A 19,725-nucleotide genomic window follows, 5' to 3' on the forward strand; every position below is an offset into this window, starting at 1 on the left:
TTATAACAACATAGAAAGTCAAGGGATACCTGGAAAAAAGCCTTCTTCTGCCCAAAGTACAACATTAATACAGTGAACAAAGAAGGCAAACCACCGATGGAGGAAGATACCTACAGCACATAAAACTAATGCAGGATTAATACCCAGAACATGCAAAGAATACATCAGAAAAAAAAGAAAAAAAGAAAAATGGACTAAAAAAATGCGACGAATAGGCAAGTCAGAGAAGAGGAAACCTAAATACTCCCAAAACATTTTAAATGATGCTCAATCTCACTAGAAATCTGGAAGACACATATTTAGACAATGAGATGACATTTTGCGTGCTGTAGATTAGTGAAATTAAATCTCATAATACCAACTATAGAGGAAAACATAGTGTAACAGCCATTCCCATATACTGATGGTTCATGAGGGTTTAAACCATATACCAGTTGCAGAATAGTAACTGGGCAACAACCCTTAATGTTGAAAATGGACATAGCCATGTTGAAAAAGGCTTTTAGATATATTTCCTAAAGAAATTCTTATACAAGTACACAAGGAAATGTGTACCAAACAAAATGGAAAATGTTAGGGTGAAAAACTGAAAATAACCAACATATCTATCTTTAAGAGTTTAGATATTTACCATATGTTCATAAGGAAATACCATAAAGCAACTAAAATAACTAGAGCTACATGTATAAAAACATGTACTGAAATAATAAGTACCAATTCAGGCTGGGTGCAGTGGCTCATGCCTGTAATCCCAACACTTCAGGAGGCCGAGGTAGGTGGATCACTTGAGGTCAGGAGCTCGAGACCAGCCTAGCCAACATGGTGAAACCCCATCTCTACTAAAAATACAAAAATTAGCTGGGTGTGGTGGCACACACCTATAATCCCAGCTACTTGGGAGGCTGAGGCAGAAGATCGCTTGAAACCGGAGGTGAAGTTTCAGTGAGCCTAGATCATGCCTCTACACTCTAGCCTGGGCGACAGAGACTCTGTCTCGGGGGGGGGGGGGGGGGAAAAAAGTACCTGAATTCAGGACAGTGGAAGGAAGACTGGAAGAAGAAAAACAGTACATAGGAATTCTAACTGTATGTAAAATTCTTAAAGTGGTTGATGTACAAGTGTACAAGTGTTTACATATTATTTTCTCCACTTTTTGTGGCTAAAGTTATTTCATGATAAAGAAGTTCCCTGAGGAAAAAACACAGTAAAGGAATAATGCAAAGTTAATACTCAATGAATTTATTCTTGTAAATCCTACCTTGAATCCAATACTGAGTCCTAGTATTAAGAACTTGCATCACTTCCACCCTTAAATTATAATGGTGACTATTAAAAAAAATACATACTCTGTAACTGATGTTACACTTTCCTGTCCAAAAGGTCCAACTGGATCATCCTTGAATTTATCACTTGGAAGTTGAGGTGGTAAAAACTCTACATCTTTTTTCTTTGGGACCTTGTAATACTTCCAGGCTATATTGGCTTCATCTTCTTCCAAGTTTACTGCTGTACCAACATATACTGTAGGTTCTACAGCTTCCTGATATTGAGGTGGGAAAGACTGGGACAAACTGTCTATCCTATCTTCCATTGGTTTAGAAGGAACCAAGGGATCTGGTGTTGGCATTTGATAAAAATGTTGACTCTGAGGAGTTGAAGGTGTTTTAGTCACTCCTTCATCAACCACATCACAAGGGTGAGGACTAAGTGGGGGTGGTTGAGGTGAATTTGCCATTTCGGTGCCATGCATCTGAGGAGTCTTTGCTACATCATTAGTTCGGATATTTGAAAATCTCACTTGACTGTCTGGAGCAGAGATCACAAGTCTTTGGCTGGCTGAATCTGTGTCCATGCCAACATCATCACTAACAGACACACGATGGTGAAAAGGGGTCAAGGGGCGTTTCTGTGGCTTTTCACTCTTTTCTTGCTTCTCATTGGTCTTGTGCTTAGGAAGTATTTGTTGTTGCTGACCTAAAGATGGTGCCTGTCCTTGTTGTCCAGCATTTCTTGACTTGAGATTTTTGTGCCTGAAAAGTTAAAATAAAGGTTTCATATTTACAGTATCACTATCATGGCAAAGTATAACACCAGTTAACAGTATTAGACACTTCAGTTATCATTTGTTTTTCACATATAATCCAAAAAGTAATTTGAATTTAAAAGAGGAAAAAATACTTTGCTCGTGACCTAAATAAAATACAAGAGTATGCAAAAAGATTCATAAAAACCAATTCTCTCATGCTCATTTAATAGTCATGTGATCGGACAGCCAAAGATTATGTCTTATATGATTTAAATATTTTAGTATCTAATTTAAATACAGAAGTAAGATTCCAGTTAAGGTTAAAAGGTATAACAAGGCTTGAAATTTACTCATTTCTAAATGTACCTGATATTTCCTGTTAGTAATTATTATAAATTAATGGCTTGGCTAAGCGTAGTCATCACCTATAATCCTACAGCAACTGGCTAGAAAGTGTATTCTACTCTACTGAACAGAAGTTACATCAGTCTGGAAAGTGCTAGAATTGACTGACTGATGGGCCTCACACAATATCTACCTTATCCAAATACTTAGCACTAAAAAAAAAAGAATAAGCTGACTAGAAAAGGGAAATAAAAATGCCTAAAATAATTTCTTCCTCATAATTTAAAGCAATTCTAAAATGAAGAACTTAAATGATATACCTAAACATCAAATAATTTTGCTAAGTTTAAGATTTCTAGGCTGGGCACGGTGGCTGATGACTGTAATCCCAGCACTTTGGGAGGCTGAGGTGGGTGGATCAGCTGAGGTCAGGACTTTGAGACCAGCTTGGCCAACATGGTAAAATCTCGTCTCTACTAAAAATAAAAAATTAGCCAGGTGTGGTGGCACGCGCCTGTAGTCCCAGCTAATTGGGAGGTTGAGGCAGGAGAACAGCTTGAACCCAGGAGGCGGAGGTTGCAGTGAGCTGAGATTGTGCCACTGCATACCAGCCTGGGTGACAGAGCAAGATTCCATCTCAAAAAAAAAAAAAAAGATTTCATTTCCAAATGTAATGAGATACATATATTCATAATATTATGTTTACACTAAGAAACTGTTTTTTTTTTTGAGACGGAGTTTTGCTCTTCTTGCCCAGGCTGGAGTGTAATGGCATGATCTCGGCTCACTGCAACCTCTGCCTCCCAGGTTCAAGCGATTCTCCTGCCTCAGCCTCCCCAGTAGCTGGGATTACAGGCATGTGCCATCACACCCAGCTAATTCTGTATTTTTAGTAGAGACGGGGTTTCTCCATGTTGGTCAGGCTGTTCTCAAACTCCCGACCTCACGTGATCCGCCCTCCTCGGCCTCCCAAAGTGCTGGAATTACAGGCATGAGCCACCATGCCCAGCCAAGAAACTTTTAAAATGTGGTAAGATATGGAGTTTACACATTCAGTATTCATTAGGTTTTTCTTTTTAAATTTTACTTTTTCGTTGAATCAGAGCTATCCAGAAAGAGTATTAAAAAGCAGTGACAGGCACTTATTTGAAAAACTCTCTGTTGAGAAGACATGCTGAGACACCTTGACCGAATCTCACTCTGTTGCCAGGCTGGAGTGCAGTGGTGCAATCTTGGCTCACTGCAATCTCCAACTCCCAGGTTCAAGCGACTTTCCTGCCTCAGCCTCCCGAGTAGCTGGGACTCCAGGTGCATGTCACCACACCCAGCTGATTTTTGTATTTTTAGTAGAGACGGGGTTTCACCATGTTGGCCAGGATGGTCTCGATCTCTTGACCTTGTGATTCGCCCGCCTTGGCCTCCCAAAGTTCTGGGATTATAGGCGTGAGCCACTGCGCCTGGCCGAGATACTTTTTGTACAGAGCCTGAGATATCTTATTGTGCATGGAGAAAAAAAAGAACCAAAGTTATAAAGAAAACCAAACTCATTTCAAAAGGACATAGGAGAAATCAACCATTATCCTAATATTAAAATCAAAGATATTACACAAAAAGAAAACCACAGACCATTATCTCTTAAGAACACAGATGTAAATAATTAACAAAATATTAGCAACTCAAACCAGCAAAATATAAAAGAATAACATCATGACCAAATGATGTTAATTCTGGGAATGTAAAGTGTAGCATCCAAAAGAAAAAAATATTATGCATGACATTAACAGAATAAAAGAAAACAATATTATCTCAATAACTAGAGAAAAAACCCTACTACTATTAATATATTCAACTCCTATTTATATAGACTCAGCAACCAAGGAATAAAAGAAAGTTTGCTTGATCTGATAGATATCTACGAAAAACTACAACTAGTATCTTACTTGATGTTTAAGCATGAATAATTTCTCCTTAACATTAAGAACAAAGCAAGAATATTAGCTCTCAACATTTAATGTTTTATTGAAGGTTTTACCCAATGCAATAAGGCAAGAAAGAGATCAGAGATTTCAGAGGAAGAAGATAAACTGTCTTTATTCATTGTCAACATTATTACAAACTATACAATAAGCCAGGTGCGCTCACACCTGTAATCCCAGCACTTTGGGAGGCCGAGGTAGCTGGATCACGAGGTCAGGAGTTCGAGACCAGCCTGGCCAACATGGTGAAACCCTGTCTCTACTAAAAATACAAAAATTAGCCAGGTGTGGTGGCAGGCAACTGTAATCCCAGCTACTCAGGAGGCTGAGGCAGGAGAATCGCTTCAGCCCAGGAGATGGAGGTTGCAACAAGCTGAGATCACACCACTGCACTCCAGCCTGGGTGACATAGTGAGACTGTGTCCCACCCCCGACCAAACAAACAAACAAAAAAACTATACAATGAAAGGGTAAGGCTTATCCCCACCTAATCAATCTTAACATCACTAGACATGGGACAACCAGCTACTGTGTCTCTCTGATGTAACGCAATAAAAAGCAACACAGCCACCATCTATGAAGTACTCTTGCTAAAAATGTTGAAGTTGAGTCTAATCAAGTAATCAAGCCCCCAGGCCAGCACTGAGCACTATCCAGAACTTTCTATCTATGATGATGGGAAGTTCTGTATATGTTTTTATGTGTGTATATATATATATTTTGAGACACAGTCCTGCTCTGTCACCCAGGCTGGAGTGCAGTGGCATGCTCTTGGCACACTGCAACCTCTGCCTCCTGGGTTCAAGCTATTCTCCTGCCTCAGTCTCCCAAGTAGCTGGGATTTCAGGTGCCCACCACCACAATGGGCTAATTTTTGTATTTTTAGTAGAGACGGGGTTTCACCATGTTGGTCAGGCTGGTCTTGAACTCCTGACCTCAAATGATCCACCTACCTCGGCCTCCCAAAATGCTGGGATTACAGGCATGAGCCACTGCACCCAGCCTGTATACGGCTCTTGAGCACTTGAATTGTGGCTAGTGTAACTGAGGAACTAAATTTTTTTTTTTTAAGAGACAAGGTCTTGTTCTGTCACTGAGGCTGGAATGCAGTACAATCATAGCACACTGTAACCTCAAATTCCTGGACTCAAGAGAGCCTTCCAAAGTGCTGGGATTGCAGGCATGAACCACTGCACCCAGCTGAGGAACTGAATTTTTAATTGTATTTAAATCCAATTACTGTAAATTTAAATAGCCAACAGTAGTTACTAACACAGCTAGTATTGGATAGCTCAGCTCTACAGCTACCTTCCATTTACAGAAATGCAAAGGAAAAAGGAAGAAATTAAATTACACTAAAAGAAGTAAAATTACATGACAAGTAAAATGAAAAATCCAGAATATGGGCACTCTATAGGGAGAACTGACCTAGTTTTACCAACCAAGTCAATGTCATGAAAAGGGAACAGGAGATAACTAAAAAGAGAGATTCAGAAAACATAACAACCAAATGTTTACTCCTTGTTTGAATCCTAGTCAAATAAACTACCTACAAAAAGACATTTCTGAGAAAATCTGGACAAGGTATAACATTAGGTATGAGGGTAGAATTATTTAATGTAAGAAGATACTCATATTTTTTAGAGTTACATACTGAAGTACTGCAGAAAAGTAATATTTAAGATTTGCTTTAAAAATCTATATCAAGAGCACAGCATAGAAATTTGCCAAATAAAGTATTATATATCTATAAAACGCAGAATTATGAACTTTTTAAAAAGAGTGAATCTGTAAGTGCTAACGTGGATAAACACTCAGGTTGTTTATCAAAAGGTGCAGAAATACAGCATGATTCCCTTTGTGTGAAAGAAAGCAACAGGCAGATCTACATACATAAGAGGGGAACCTGTTAATTTTTAATTTTTTATTATTGTGTATTGTTTGAACTTTTCATTTTATTTAAATTTTGAGAGTCCTGCTCTGTTGCCCAGGCTGGAGTGCAGCAGCATGATCTCCACTCATTGTAACCTCTGCCTCCCAGGTTTAAGTAATTCCCCCACCTCGGCCTCCCAGGGAGCTGGGATTACAGGCACCTGCCACCACATCAGTCTAATTATATATATATATATATATATATATATATATTTTTTTTTTTTAGTAGAGACGAGGTTTCGCCATGTTGGCCACGCTGGTCTCAAACTCCTGACCTCAAGTGATACACCCGCTTTGGCCTCCCAAAGTGCTGGGATTATGGGCATGAGCCACTCAACCAGCCTGAACTTTGTAAAAGAGCATTTTTTTTTTTAAACACAGAAATTTGTCCAAAACACAAAAAACAAAACAAAACAAAACAAAAAAAACAAAAACCAAAAAACCCAGCAGGTTCTACCCAATGTATGAATAATCCCTTCTCTTTTTTTTTTCCTCACGCTGTTGCCCAGGCTGGAACACAGTACCATGATTAGAGCTCACTACAGCCTCCCAACTAGCTGGGTTTACAGGCAAGAGCCACTCCATTGGCTTGAATGGGTTTTTTGGGAATACTTTCAATGATAAGGACCATATTACTGTATAAGGAGATGCACCCCCCCCCTCATCAAACAGCTCCAACTGCTAGAAGGTAAATTCTTAATATTGAATAGAAATTCATCTTTTCTGTATCTTCCAGCCCTTCAGTCCTATTTCTACCTAATTTCTAAAGCTGCACTATCTAATAATGGTAGCCACAAGTTCCATGCAGTCATTAGACACTTGACAAGTGGCTAGTCTAACTTGAGATGTGCTATAGATGTAAAATACCAATTTTCCAAGACATGTTATAAAATAAAGGAATGTTAAATATCTCACTAATGTTTCATCACAATTACTGTATATCAAAATAATATGTTAGATAAATCAAATTCAATAAAATATATTGGGCTGGGCATGGTGCCTCATGCCTGTAATCCTAGCACTTTGGGAGGCCAAGGTGGACAGATCACCCGAGGCCGGGGTTCTAGACCAGCCTGGACAACACGGTGAAACCCCGTCTCTACTAAAAACACAAAAAATTAGCTGGGTGTGGTGGCGGGTGCCTATAATTCCAACTACTCAGGAGGGTGAGGCAGAAGAATCACTTGAACCCAGGAGGTGGAGGTTGCAAGTGAGCCAAGATAGCGCCACTGCACTCCAGCCTGGGTGACAGAATGAAACTCTGCCTCAAAAAAAATTTTTATATATATATATATAAAATAATAAACAAATAATAAAGTAAATTAAACAAATTTTAAAGATCTTCAGCAAGAGAAAAGGTCTAGTTGAAGCAAACACAGTAAGTGCATACGAATGGTTGATAAGTAGGAATTCATTGCCCAATTCACTTATTTTTATCCACGTTTGAATTTTCTAATAACAAAACAGAGAACTAAAATGCTAAAAAAAAAAAAAAAAAAAAAAAAAAAGCATGAAAGATGTGAGGAGCAAGATTAAAGTATTCCAAGGTTCTTGTTCGTTCCATAAAAAGAACATAGACTCTAACTGTAGACTTTAAGGAAAGCAGGTACAATAAAGGATTAATTAAATCAACAAAAGAATAAAAATAGAACACCAAACTTCTAAATCATGAGAAGAAACTGAAAAAGAAGAATATAAAAAGGAAAAAAATAACAGTATCATTAACTTATCAATTATTCAAATATTTGACTGTCTACTAAATTCAAAGTATGGTCCATGAACCCTCCTTTTCAGGGGCTTCAGGGGTTCAAAACTATTTCCACAATAGCACCAAGACACTATCTGCCTTTTTTTTTATTATGTTGAAATTTACAAAGATGGTTCAAAAACAATAGGCAGCAAAACTTCTAGCAACTGAACATGAATCAAGGGAGTGATACCAACTGTACTAGCAGTAGTAGCCACTGCTTTCTCCACCACCACACATTCAGTTTGCTGTTTTTTATGATAGTATCACTTAAGAATGTCCTTCATGAAGATAGCACAAATAATTTTTAATAATCTCAGTACTTATACCATCTTTTTACACTCTGTATAAAGAAACAGGAAGTACATATAAAGTATTTCTGTTATAGATTTGAAGTACAATGGCTATTTTGAGGAGAAGCACTTGTACAATTGTTTGAGTTACAAGCTGAAACTAGCTGACTGGTAGATAAACTAAGATTATCCATATTTGGCCATTTGGCAGATTTGTTTATTAGGTTATCAAACATGAACAAAATGAGTTTGTCATTTAAGGAAGAACTGATCATTTTGAGCTTGACTGCTAAACAATACTTCTGCTAATACAGTTGGTACCACTGCAAGATTTAGAATTTTGGAAAACTGTTATCTGACACAGTGAGCTTGACAGCTTTCTAACAAATACTTTTCAGATGAGGTCACTGGTAATATTAATGAATGAAATATTTTGATACACTGTATTGGTTGAATTCCACATCCTCAAATTCAACTAACCAGAGATGAAAAATATTATTTTTCAAAAATGAAAAGTTAACAGTACAACAATAAAAAACAATATAAATTGTAAAAACAATATGGTATAACTCTTTATGTAACACATTGTATTAGGTATTATAAACAAACTAGAGATTATTTACACTATACTGAAGGGCCAGGTACAGTGGCTCATGCCTGTAACCCCAACACTTTGGGAGGCTGAGGTGGGTGGATCACTTGAGGCAGGAGTTCAAGACCAGCCTGGCCAACCTGGTGAAACCCCATCTCTATTAAAAATATATACACACAAAAATTTAGCTGGGCATGGTGGCGCATGCCTATAGTCCCAGCTACTTGGGAGGCTGAGGCATGAGAATCGCTTGAGCCAGGGAGGGGCAGGTTGCAGTAAGCCAAGATCACACCACTGCACTCCAGCCTGGGTAACAGAGGAAGACTCTGTCTCAAAAAAAAAAAAAAAAAAAAAAAAAGGAATACTGAAGGATGTATATGGGTTATATGAATACTAACTCATTTTATATGAAGGACTTCAGCATCCATAAATTTTGTTATCTGTGAGGGTTCCAGAACATCGATCTTCCACGGATATTTGGAGATGAGTATATATAACAAAATGCGCCAACATTCAGACCTGTATAACCCAGTGAACTGATATTTTTCAAATGACCAATGCATGATGTTACAAAATCGAAAGATCCATTCAGTTATTAGTGAAGTACTAATTAGTAATCCATTAGTTATTAGCCAGTACAACTACTGACAGGGCTTTAGATGTCACATTGCAACTAACCTTTAAGAAACTACCACTTGTCAATTTTTGGTGTAGTACCAAAGAAGAATATCCACAATTATCTGAAAAAGTTATTAAAATACTCCCTTCCCTTCTCCAATTGCTTAACTACATGAGGCTGGATTTTCTTCATATACTTCAACCAAGACAATATCCAGCAATATGCTGAATGCAGAAGCAGATGTAAGAATTCAACTATCTTACTACACTCAATATTAAAAGAGTCTTGCACAACTGTAGAACAATACCACTCAATCAGTTTTTTTGCTAGTGTTTTGGAAAATATAGTGGATGTCTATTTTATTCATGTTAATATGCACTGAGATTGTTATTTTTAATAAGTGGTGCTTTAAAATTTCTCTAAAATATAAATAGATGTAATAAACGTACTTTGCAGTCTTCAACAACTTTTTAAGACTGTAAATAAGTTCTGAGACGAAAAAGTTTGAGAATTAGTCTATTTTATGCAAGGCAGTAGGAGAAATAGGATCTCCATTCACCTGAGGTGAACTATTTAGTTATGTCCCAAGTATACAAGGGATGTGAAAAGTAAATGGCCATACATTCACTTACCCAGCTATTATGAGTAAGAAAATATTAACTGGGGTTATATACTAATAGCAGCGGTTCTCTAAATTTTTGACAACATTAAAAGCCCTTTTCTTCTATACAGACCTCTTTCTAAAAGCTAGTTTCTTTAGAGAGAACAACTGAATTTTTTTTTTTTTTTGAGACGGAGTCTTGCTCTGTCACCCAGGCTGAAGTGCAGTGGCGCAATCTCGGCTCACTCCAAGTTCCCACCTCCCGGGTTCATGCCATTCTCCTGCCTCAGCCTCCTGAGTAGCTGGGACTACAGGCCCCCACCACCAAGCCTGGCTAATTTTTTTGTATTTTTAGTAGAGACAGGGTTTCACTGTGTTAGCCAGGATGGTTCTCATCTCCTCACCTTGTGATCCACCTGCCTTGGCATCCCAAAGTGCTGGGATTACAGGCATGAACCACTGCACCCGGCCGAACAATTGAATTTCATGCTAGAACACAACCACATTGAGTAATCTTTGTAAAAAAAAGAAATTGTCCTCAAAGCACAAACCAACAGAGTAATCCTTTTATTCTTTCCTATTGATGTTAGGCATGCAGTACTTTAATGTTAACATGTGAAATTTAATGTATTGCTTTTTACTTAGCAGTCTGCTTTCTATGTGCAGTTTTTCTATGAACATTCCACCACACTAAAGTCTAGTATCAGTAAATGTGCGCTATTCAATCTTGCTAATGAAAAATGCAACAATTTTATGCTTCTCACTTATTATAATGGCAAAAAATAATTGTGAGGATAGTCTTCAGATCAGTGAAATCACAAGAAAAACCAACATTTTCTACATGCAAAAAGTGTGAGTAAAATCAGTAGAATCTTTTTTGATGTCACACGTACTTAAACAGCCCTCTCGCCTTTTGTTAGCTAGTGTATTCTGAGGCTAGGACACCTTCTGTCACACAGTAAGTATTCGATAAAACCTAATAGATAACTGATAGTTACAGCAGTATTACTTTTTTTTAAAGTAAGCACAAGCAAAAAACACCTATGGAAACAAACTGTATGTCCATCAAATCCAGAATGATTATATAAACTATGATACTTCCATCCAGTGTAATATTAATAACATTCTTTTTTCATTTTTCTTTTAAAAAAGAGAGTATCACTACATTGCCCACGCTAGTCTCGAACTCCTGGCCTCAAGTAATCCTTCTCCCTTGGCCTCCCAAACTGCTGGGATTAGAGGCATGAGCCACCACACCCAGCCCCAGGAAAATTTTTAAACAATGAAGCAGAGCTATAAGTAACTAATATGGAAAGATCTGAGGCACATTAAGTGAAAAGAATTCGCTGTGAAAATACATCAGAATAATAATACTTATGTGAGGCCAGGCATGGTGGCTCACACCGGTAATCTCAGCACTTTGGGAGGCTGAGGCAGGAAGACCGCTTGAGCCCAGGAGTTCAAGACCAGCCTGGACAACATAGCATGACCCCGTCTCTACAAAATATTTAAAAATTATCCGAGCATTGTGGCACACACCTGTAATTCTAGCTAGCTGGGAGACTGAGGCAGGAGGATCGTTTGAGCCCAGGAGTTTGAGGCTATAATGAGCCATGATTTCATCACTGCACTCCAGCCTGGGCGACACAGCTAGTCTCTAAAAAAATAATAATATTTATGTGTTGAGAGGAGAATACATAAAATTAAGTATGGAGAAATAGTATCTAATTGGCAACTAGCCACTTCTAGAGAGAGTGAGTACGCCTGGGGGAGAGAAAGGATGGTCAAGGGGAACTTAGGCGGCTTTTTTCACATACTTTAAATTTCTTAAAATAATTTATATTCATGTAAATTGTCTGTACAGCTACGAATTTTTTTTCTTCCCAAATCATTTTTAAGAGAAGCCAATGTTATCAGGCAGGGTCCAGGCCTATCTTTCACACAGAAGAAATTCACTATACAGAACTGGTTATACAAAACAGAGGAAAGTGAGGCAACCCAGAGACTAGTAACAGCAGGGAGCTTCTATGACTTCTAGCACTGAAAGGACAATAAGATGATGTAGTCTCACCATATCCCGGAAGCTCAGGATGGTGCTAGAACCATAGCAGGATCTGCTCAGTAGTAACTGGGACCATGAGAAGGGGCTGTGTTAATAGGACACAAGGGAGCTGCTGCTGGAGTTGGCTCAAAAAGGGACTGGGGAAAGACCCTGGCTTCTTCCCTCCTCTCACCCTCCAATCTTCTGTTAGTGCCTCCTATTAGCCAACTCCAGAAAGCAAAGGAGTCTAGGAAATTTAATTCCCTGCAATACAGAACAGAACAGAGAAAAAGCAGAAATGGATTTGAGAGCGAGCTAGAGGCCGATTAACAGAGTCAGTTATCAATGTATGCCCCAACCTCCTATATTCCATGGCAAACAGGATACACACGTAGTAGCTCACTGTCTGTCTTACCTTCACTTAAGAAATAAGCTAGATTTGTAGTGGGCAAAGAACCTAAAGTACAAAATGTAATAGTAATTTTTTTCTAAGTAAATGATTAGAAATGCTGTATTTACTAAAGGAGCAAACTAACCAAAGCAAGTCACACGCATTGACTATATAAAATTTTGGCATATTAAATCTCTATATGCCTGTGAGGAATTTCTGAAAATATTTTTTAAAATAACTTTTTTTTTTTTTTTGAGACGGAGTCTCGCTTTGCAGCCAACACCGAAGTGCAGGGGCGCCATCTTGGCTCACTGCAACCTCCGCCTTCCGGGTTCAAGCGATTCTCCTGCCTCAGCCTCCTGAGTAGCTGGGATTACAGGCGTGCACCACCATGACCGGCTAATTTTTGTATTTTTAGTAAAGATGGTATTTCACCATGTTGGCCAAGCTGGTCTTGAACTCCTGACCTCAAGTAATCCACTCGCCTCAGCATCCCAAAGTGCTGGGATTACGGGCATGAGCCACTGTGCCTGGACAAAAGAAAATAACTTTTTAAAAATAAAAGTTCAGCTTAAAGACCAAAAATTTAAACTTATGTTGCCAACATGCATTTTTTAATGCCTTCCTCTAAAACCATTTTAGACAAAATACTTAAAATCCACATCTTTTCAAAAAGAATAAAAAAGTCTAGTTTAGGAACTAAAAAAGAATTGTTTGATAAAAATTCCAATAGTGAGAAAGAAAATCCTAATTTATTTTTTTCTTAACTTTTATTTTAGGTTCGGGGTAAATGCGATGGTTTGTTATACAGGTAAACTCATGTCATGGGGCTTTGTTTATAGATTATTTCATTACACAGGTATTAAAGGCCTAGTATCCAACAATTATTTTTTCTGCTCCTTTCCCTCCTCCCAGCCTCCACTGGACCCCAGTGTCTGTTGTTCTCCTCTATGTGTCCATGTATTCTCACCATTTAGCTCCCACTTACAAGTGAGAACAGGCAATATTTAATTTTCAGTTTCTGCATTAGTTTGCTAAGGAAAATGACCTCCAGCTCCATTCATATTCCTGCAGAAGCCATGATCTCATTCTTTTTTATGGCTGCACGGCATTCCATGGTGTACACGCACATTTTATTTATCCAATCTGTCATTGATGAGCACTTAGGTTGATTCCACGTCTTTGCTATTGTGAACAGTGCTGCAATGAACATTCCTATGCATCTGTCTTTATGACAGAATGCTTTATATTCCTCTGGGTATATACATCCAGTAATAGGATTGCTCGGTCGAATGGTAGTTCTGGAAAAGCCTAATTTCATTTAAGCACTCTTTTGGTCTTAGACCAGGGATTAGCAAACTTTTTCTGTAGGGAACCAGAGAGTAAATATTTAATCCCCTGGGGGCCCGTCTGTGTCACTACTCCTCAACTCTGCCACTGTGGGGCAAAAGCGACCACACACAATATGTAAATAAATGAACGTGGCTGTGTTCTAATAAATCCATTTATCAATACTGAAATCTGAATTTCACACAACCTTCCCATACCATAAAACATTCTTCATTTTTTTCAACTTTTAAAAAATGTAAAAATCATTTTCAGTTGGCCCAGGCATGGTGGCTTAAACCTGTAATCCCAATACTTTGGGAGGCCAAGGCAGATGGATCACCTGAGGTCAGCAGTTTGAGACCAGATGGGCCAACATGGTGAAACCCCGTCTCCACTAAAAAATACAAAAAATTAGCCAGGCGTGGTGACCCGTGCCTGTAGTCCTGGCTATTCGGGAGGCTGAGGCAGGAGAACTGCTTGAACCCGGGAGGCGAGGGTGCAGTGAGCTGAGATCGCGCCACTGCACTCCCGTCTGTGAGACATCGTCTCAAACAAATAAAAAAAAATCATTTTCAGCTTACAGGCCATACAAAACAGGCAGTGGGCCAAACATGGCCAATTCATTACACTTTGCTGACCCTCATTCTTATACAAATTATGTTCAAGTTTAGGTGTGGTTTTTTAGCTATTTTAAACTGCTAAACAATAGCTAAATATATCTTTGTTTTTATTCCAATCTCTCTAACAGAGGTAAATTTTCAACAAAGTTGCCAGACTTTAAAAAATTACATATTCTTTAATCCAAAGAGAATTATTCAATAAATGCAAAGTAAGAATTCTTATGCAATATAAGAATATTCAATTTATGCAAAAACATAACAGCACATTTGAGAGACTCTGTTATTATATATTCAAACCAACAGCGCAAATGTAGAAAAACCTTGGCCCTAACCTGCAGGCACTCCATTTCTTTGGTTCACTTCCATGAGAAAGACAGGTGACCATCTATTGCATCACAAGTTCTGACTAGGGATGTCAAGACCATTATTGTTTACTTGACTGCAAAAGCCTATGATCTATGTTTAATCTGCAGGATAAAATCATAAACTCTAGGCAACATAATTTTAAAACTTCTAATAACCAAATCTTATCATAAGGCCTTAATATATAAACTAAATACATTTCTAAAGAATTCCACATTCATCTATTCTTCTACTAATCATTCAACCAATATAGTCCATTGGAAAGCTTGATGGTTTTGTCATGCTTTGACAGTTTTGCTCCCTTTTAAGTTTTTCCCTTATAGAATCCTATTTTCTGAATCTTCAACATTTCACTTCACAACATTTCAGCTGCCCAAAGAATGTTATCAGAAATAACTCCACAAAACCCAGCACTGTATTTACCATTAAAAAAAAAAAAAGATTGTAGCTGGAAGCATTTCCCTTGAAAAGTGGCACAAGATAAGAATGCCCCCTCTCACTCCTATTCATAATAGTAGTGGAAGTCCTGGCCAGAAGAATCAGGGAGAAAAAAATAAAGGGCATTCAAATAGAAAGAAAGGAAGCGAAACTATCCCTGTTGACAGACAACATGATTCTAAGCCTGGAAAACCCCACAGTCTCAGCCCAAAAGCTCCTTCAACTGATAGACAACTTCAGTAAAATTTCAGGATACAAAATCACTGTACAAAAATCACTAGCATCCCTATATACCAACAACCACCAAGCTGAGAGCCAAATGAGAAATGCAAGCCCATTCACATCTGCCACAAAAAGAGTAAAGTAACTGGGAATACAGTTAATCAGAGGGGTTAAAGATCTCTACAATGAAAATTACAAAACACTGCTCAAAGAAATCAGAAATGATGCAAAAAAACAGAAAAACATTCCATGCTCATGGATAGAAAGAATCAATATCCTTAAAATGGCCATACTGCCCAAAGCAATTTGGATTCAACGTTATCAAACTACCAATGACATTCTTCACAGAACTAGGAAAAACTATTTTAAAATTTGTATGAAATCCAAAAACAGCCCAAATAGCCAAGGCAATCCTAAGCAAAAAGAAGAATGCTGGAGGCATCATGTTACCTTGCTTAAACGGTACTACAGGACTACAGTTACCAAAACAGCATGGTACTGATACTAAAACAGACACACAGACCAATGAAACAGAATAGAGAGCCCAGAAACAAGGCTGCACTGCCACAACCATCTGATCTTTGACAAAATTCACAAAAACAAGCAATGGGGAAAGGACTCCCTATTCAATAAATGGTGCTGGTATAACTGGCTAGTCATATGCAGATGACTGAAACTGAACCACTTCCTTACACAATACACAAACATCAACTCAAGATGAATTAAAGACTTAAATGTAAAACCCAAAACTATAAAAACCCTGGAAGACAACCCAGACAATACCATTCTGGACACAGAAATGGGCAAAAATTTCATGACAAAGATGGCAAAAGCAATCACAACAAAAGCAAAAATTGACAAATGGGATCTAATTAAACTAAAGAGCAGTTGCACAGCAACAGAAATTATCAACAGACTAAACAGATAACCTACATAACAGGAGAAAAGTTTTGCAAACTGTGCTGACAAATGTCTAATATCCAGTATCTAAAAAAACTGAAATTTATAAGAAAAAATAATCCTATTAAAAAGCGGGCAAAGGACATGAAAACTTTTCAAAAGAAGACATATGTGCAGCCAACATGCATATGTAAAAAAGCTCAACATCACTGATCATTAGAGAAATGCAAATCAAAACCATAATGAGATAACATCTCACACCAGTCAGAATGGCTATTATTAAAAAGTCAAAAAGTAACAGACACTGGCGAGATTGAGAAGGGAACATTTATACACTGTTGGTGGGAGTGAAAACAGTTCAACCATTGTGGAAAGCAGTGTGGTGATTCCTCAAAGAGCTACAACTACCATCCGACCCAGCAATCCCATTACTGGTTATATAACCGGGGAATATAACTCATTCCACCACAAAGACACATTTACACGAATGTTCACTGCAGCACTATTCACAACAGCAAAGACGCAGAATCAACGTAAATGCCCATCAATGACAGACTGGATAAAGAAAATGTGGTACGTACACACCACGGAATACTGTGCAGCCATAAAAAAGAACGAGATCATGTCATCTGCAGGAACATGGATGAAGCTGGAGGTCATCATCCTTAGCACAGGAACAGAAAGCCAACTACTGCCTGTTCTCACCTATAAGTGGTAGCTAAATGATGATAACTCATGGACAGCAAGAAGGGTCCAACAGACACTGGGGTCTACTTCAGGGTAGAGGCTGGGAGGAGGGACAGGAGCAGAAAAAGTAACTACTGGGTACTAGGCTTAGTATCTGAGTGACAAAATAATCTACACAGCAAATCCCTGTGACATGAGTTTACCTATTTCACAAACCTGCACACGTAACCCTGAACCGAAAATAAAAGCTTAAAAAAAAAAAAAGAGGCCGGGCGCGGTGGCTCAAGCCTGTAATCCCAGCACTTTGGGAGGCCGAGACGGGCGGATCACGAGGTCAGGAGATCGAGACCATCCTGGCTAACACAGTGAAACCCCGTCTCTACTAAAAAATACAAAAAAATAGCTGGGTGAGGTGGCGGGTGCCTGTAGTCCCAGCTATAGGGAGGCTGAGGCAGGAGAATGGCACAAACCCGGGAGGCGGAGCTTGCAGTGAGCTGTGATCCGGCCACTGCACTCCAGCCTGGGCGACAGCGCGAGACTCCCTCTCAAAAAAAAAAAAAAAAAAAAAAAAAAGAAAAGAATGTACTCTTCAAAACCCAATGCTGTATTTGCTATTAAAAAAAGATTGTATCATGAGGTCAGGAGATCCAGACCATCCTGGCTAACACAGTGAAACCCTGTCTCTACTAAAAATACATTAATAATAATAATAATAAAAATTAGCTGGGCATGGTGGCATGTGCCTGTAGTCCCAACTACTCCTACTTTATGGAGGCTGAGGCAGGAGAATGGCGTGAACCCAGGAGGTAGAGTTGCAGTGAGCTGAGATCGCGTCACTGCACTCCAGCCCAGGAGAGAGACCAAGACTCCGTCTCAAAAAAAAAAAAAAAAAAAAAAAAGGACTGTAGGCCAGGTATGGTGGCTCACACCTGTAATCCTAGCACTTTGGAAAGCCAAGGGGAGGATTGTTTGAGGCTAGGAGTTCGAAACCAGTCTGGACAATATACCAAGATCCCCTCTTCACAAATTTTTTTTTTCTTTTAATTAGCCAGATGTGGTGGCACAAGCCTGTAATCCTATCTATTTGGGAGACTGGGGCAGGAGGATCGCCTGAGGCCAGGAGGATCGCCTGAGGCCAAGAGTTTGAGGCTGCAGAGAGCCATGATTACTCCAGCCTGGGCAACAAACCAAGATCCTGTCTCTTTATTTTTTAAAAAAGAAAGAACTTTTAGGAGAAATTTCTCAGGCAGTGCCACTGAGGAAGGAATGCTTTTCTCAAGAGACTTATACGCCTTTTATATCTTATAGATCCTATATATACCATAGTCCCATATAAAATAGTATTTTATTTAGTCACTAGGAAACAAAACTTTCAGAGTCCGCCTCTGGTAACAGTGAATGAACTGAAGGATTATATCTACATGTATTTCTATAATCAGTTTCAAATTCCTGAAATCTTTTTCTTGAATTTTCTTTTGAAAAAAATCCTAACATCATGTTCATGTAAGCTATCTCAAATAAAGTGGGCATAAGCATTCAGTGGCATAAGAAACTATCACACATAGGCATCAATTGATCAGGAAATAATCTACCTCAAACAACTGCAATTTGTTCTTTGTGTGGCTTCAACAAAGTCCCAGGATGCCACTTTAGCAGCTGTCACTTCTTCGCACAGACCACCTGATGAAGCAGAATACTTCCTCCTAAGATTTAAAGTTACAAAATTCTTTAGAATTCATAAAATTTTCCATTAAACCTCAATGTAGCATTAAAATTAATTTTAAAGATCAATGTTATAAGTTAAAGAAAAATCAAATGACAGTTTATACTTCAGATATCTTCTAATTATAAGTAATTATCAACATGCAATTTTTGAACTTATAAATGAAAATACACACTTGTTCTGTGCTCTGTTCATATTGCATTCTTGCCAAACTCTATCCACCACATGATTTGCTAATTTTCTGGGTATTTTCCCACCATGGTGGCTAGTACTATCGGAGTTGAAGCCATCAGATACTGAAGAAAATTTGACCCACTTCTGGGCAGACTGAGGATCAACTGAAAACAAAACAAAAAAACAGGCTGTAGGAGAATAAAGGTAGGTTTAAAGTAACATTATTTGGGTTTTTTATTAATTTGTGATACAAGCTGCTCCAGCTATCTGGTAAAATTATTTGTATTTTGAGACAAAAAGCATGCTACTTTTTGGAACCAGATCTCATTAGGCAAATGTGGCAGTCAAGTACATCTCTGTAACCTAGCACTCTCAGTGCCAACAGCGGGGTTCTCAGGAGCCAGGCAGGGCCAGCACAGGGTGGTGTGCGGAGGGAGGTAGGCTGAGGACGAGGAAGGAGGTGTCCCATGGATCATGCTGTATAAGCAAACCAGACTACCCTGATGCCCAGTGACATCATCAAGGTTGGGGGCTGGCCAGAGGTGGGTAGACTGGAAGGACTCAGGAGTAGTGTGAAGGGTCCCTGGACACCAGCTATGGAGCTGCTGCACAGAGCCTGACTTCCACATCAAGGTGGGGTATGGAGCCCAGAATGAGCCCCTACAGCGGCAGCACTCTGGCCCTTCTGTCCCTGCCAGCCTCTGAC

General features: G+C 38.7%; 1 protein-coding gene across 1 annotated transcript in view; it reads right to left on the reverse strand.

Annotated features, from left to right (window-relative positions):
• Positions 1 to 19,725, reverse strand: part of MED13 (mediator complex subunit 13) — a 124,293-nt gene that overhangs the window by 67,777 nt on the left and 36,791 nt on the right. Inside the window, exons 7-9 of the mRNA XM_008011228.3 lie at positions 19,021 to 19,183; positions 18,715 to 18,825; positions 1,347 to 2,030 (exon numbers count right to left, since the gene is read on the reverse strand). Of these exons, the coding sequence (XP_008009419.1) occupies positions 1,347 to 2,030; positions 18,715 to 18,825; positions 19,021 to 19,183 (958 nt within the window). The remainder of the gene's footprint in view (positions 1 to 1,346; positions 2,031 to 18,714; positions 18,826 to 19,020; positions 19,184 to 19,725) is intronic.

This window comes from Chlorocebus sabaeus, chromosome 16 (genome assembly GCF_047675955.1).
Source record: "Chlorocebus sabaeus isolate Y175 chromosome 16, mChlSab1.0.hap1, whole genome shotgun sequence".
In the NCBI taxonomy this organism is placed as follows: Eukaryota; Metazoa; Chordata; class Mammalia; order Primates; family Cercopithecidae; genus Chlorocebus; species Chlorocebus sabaeus.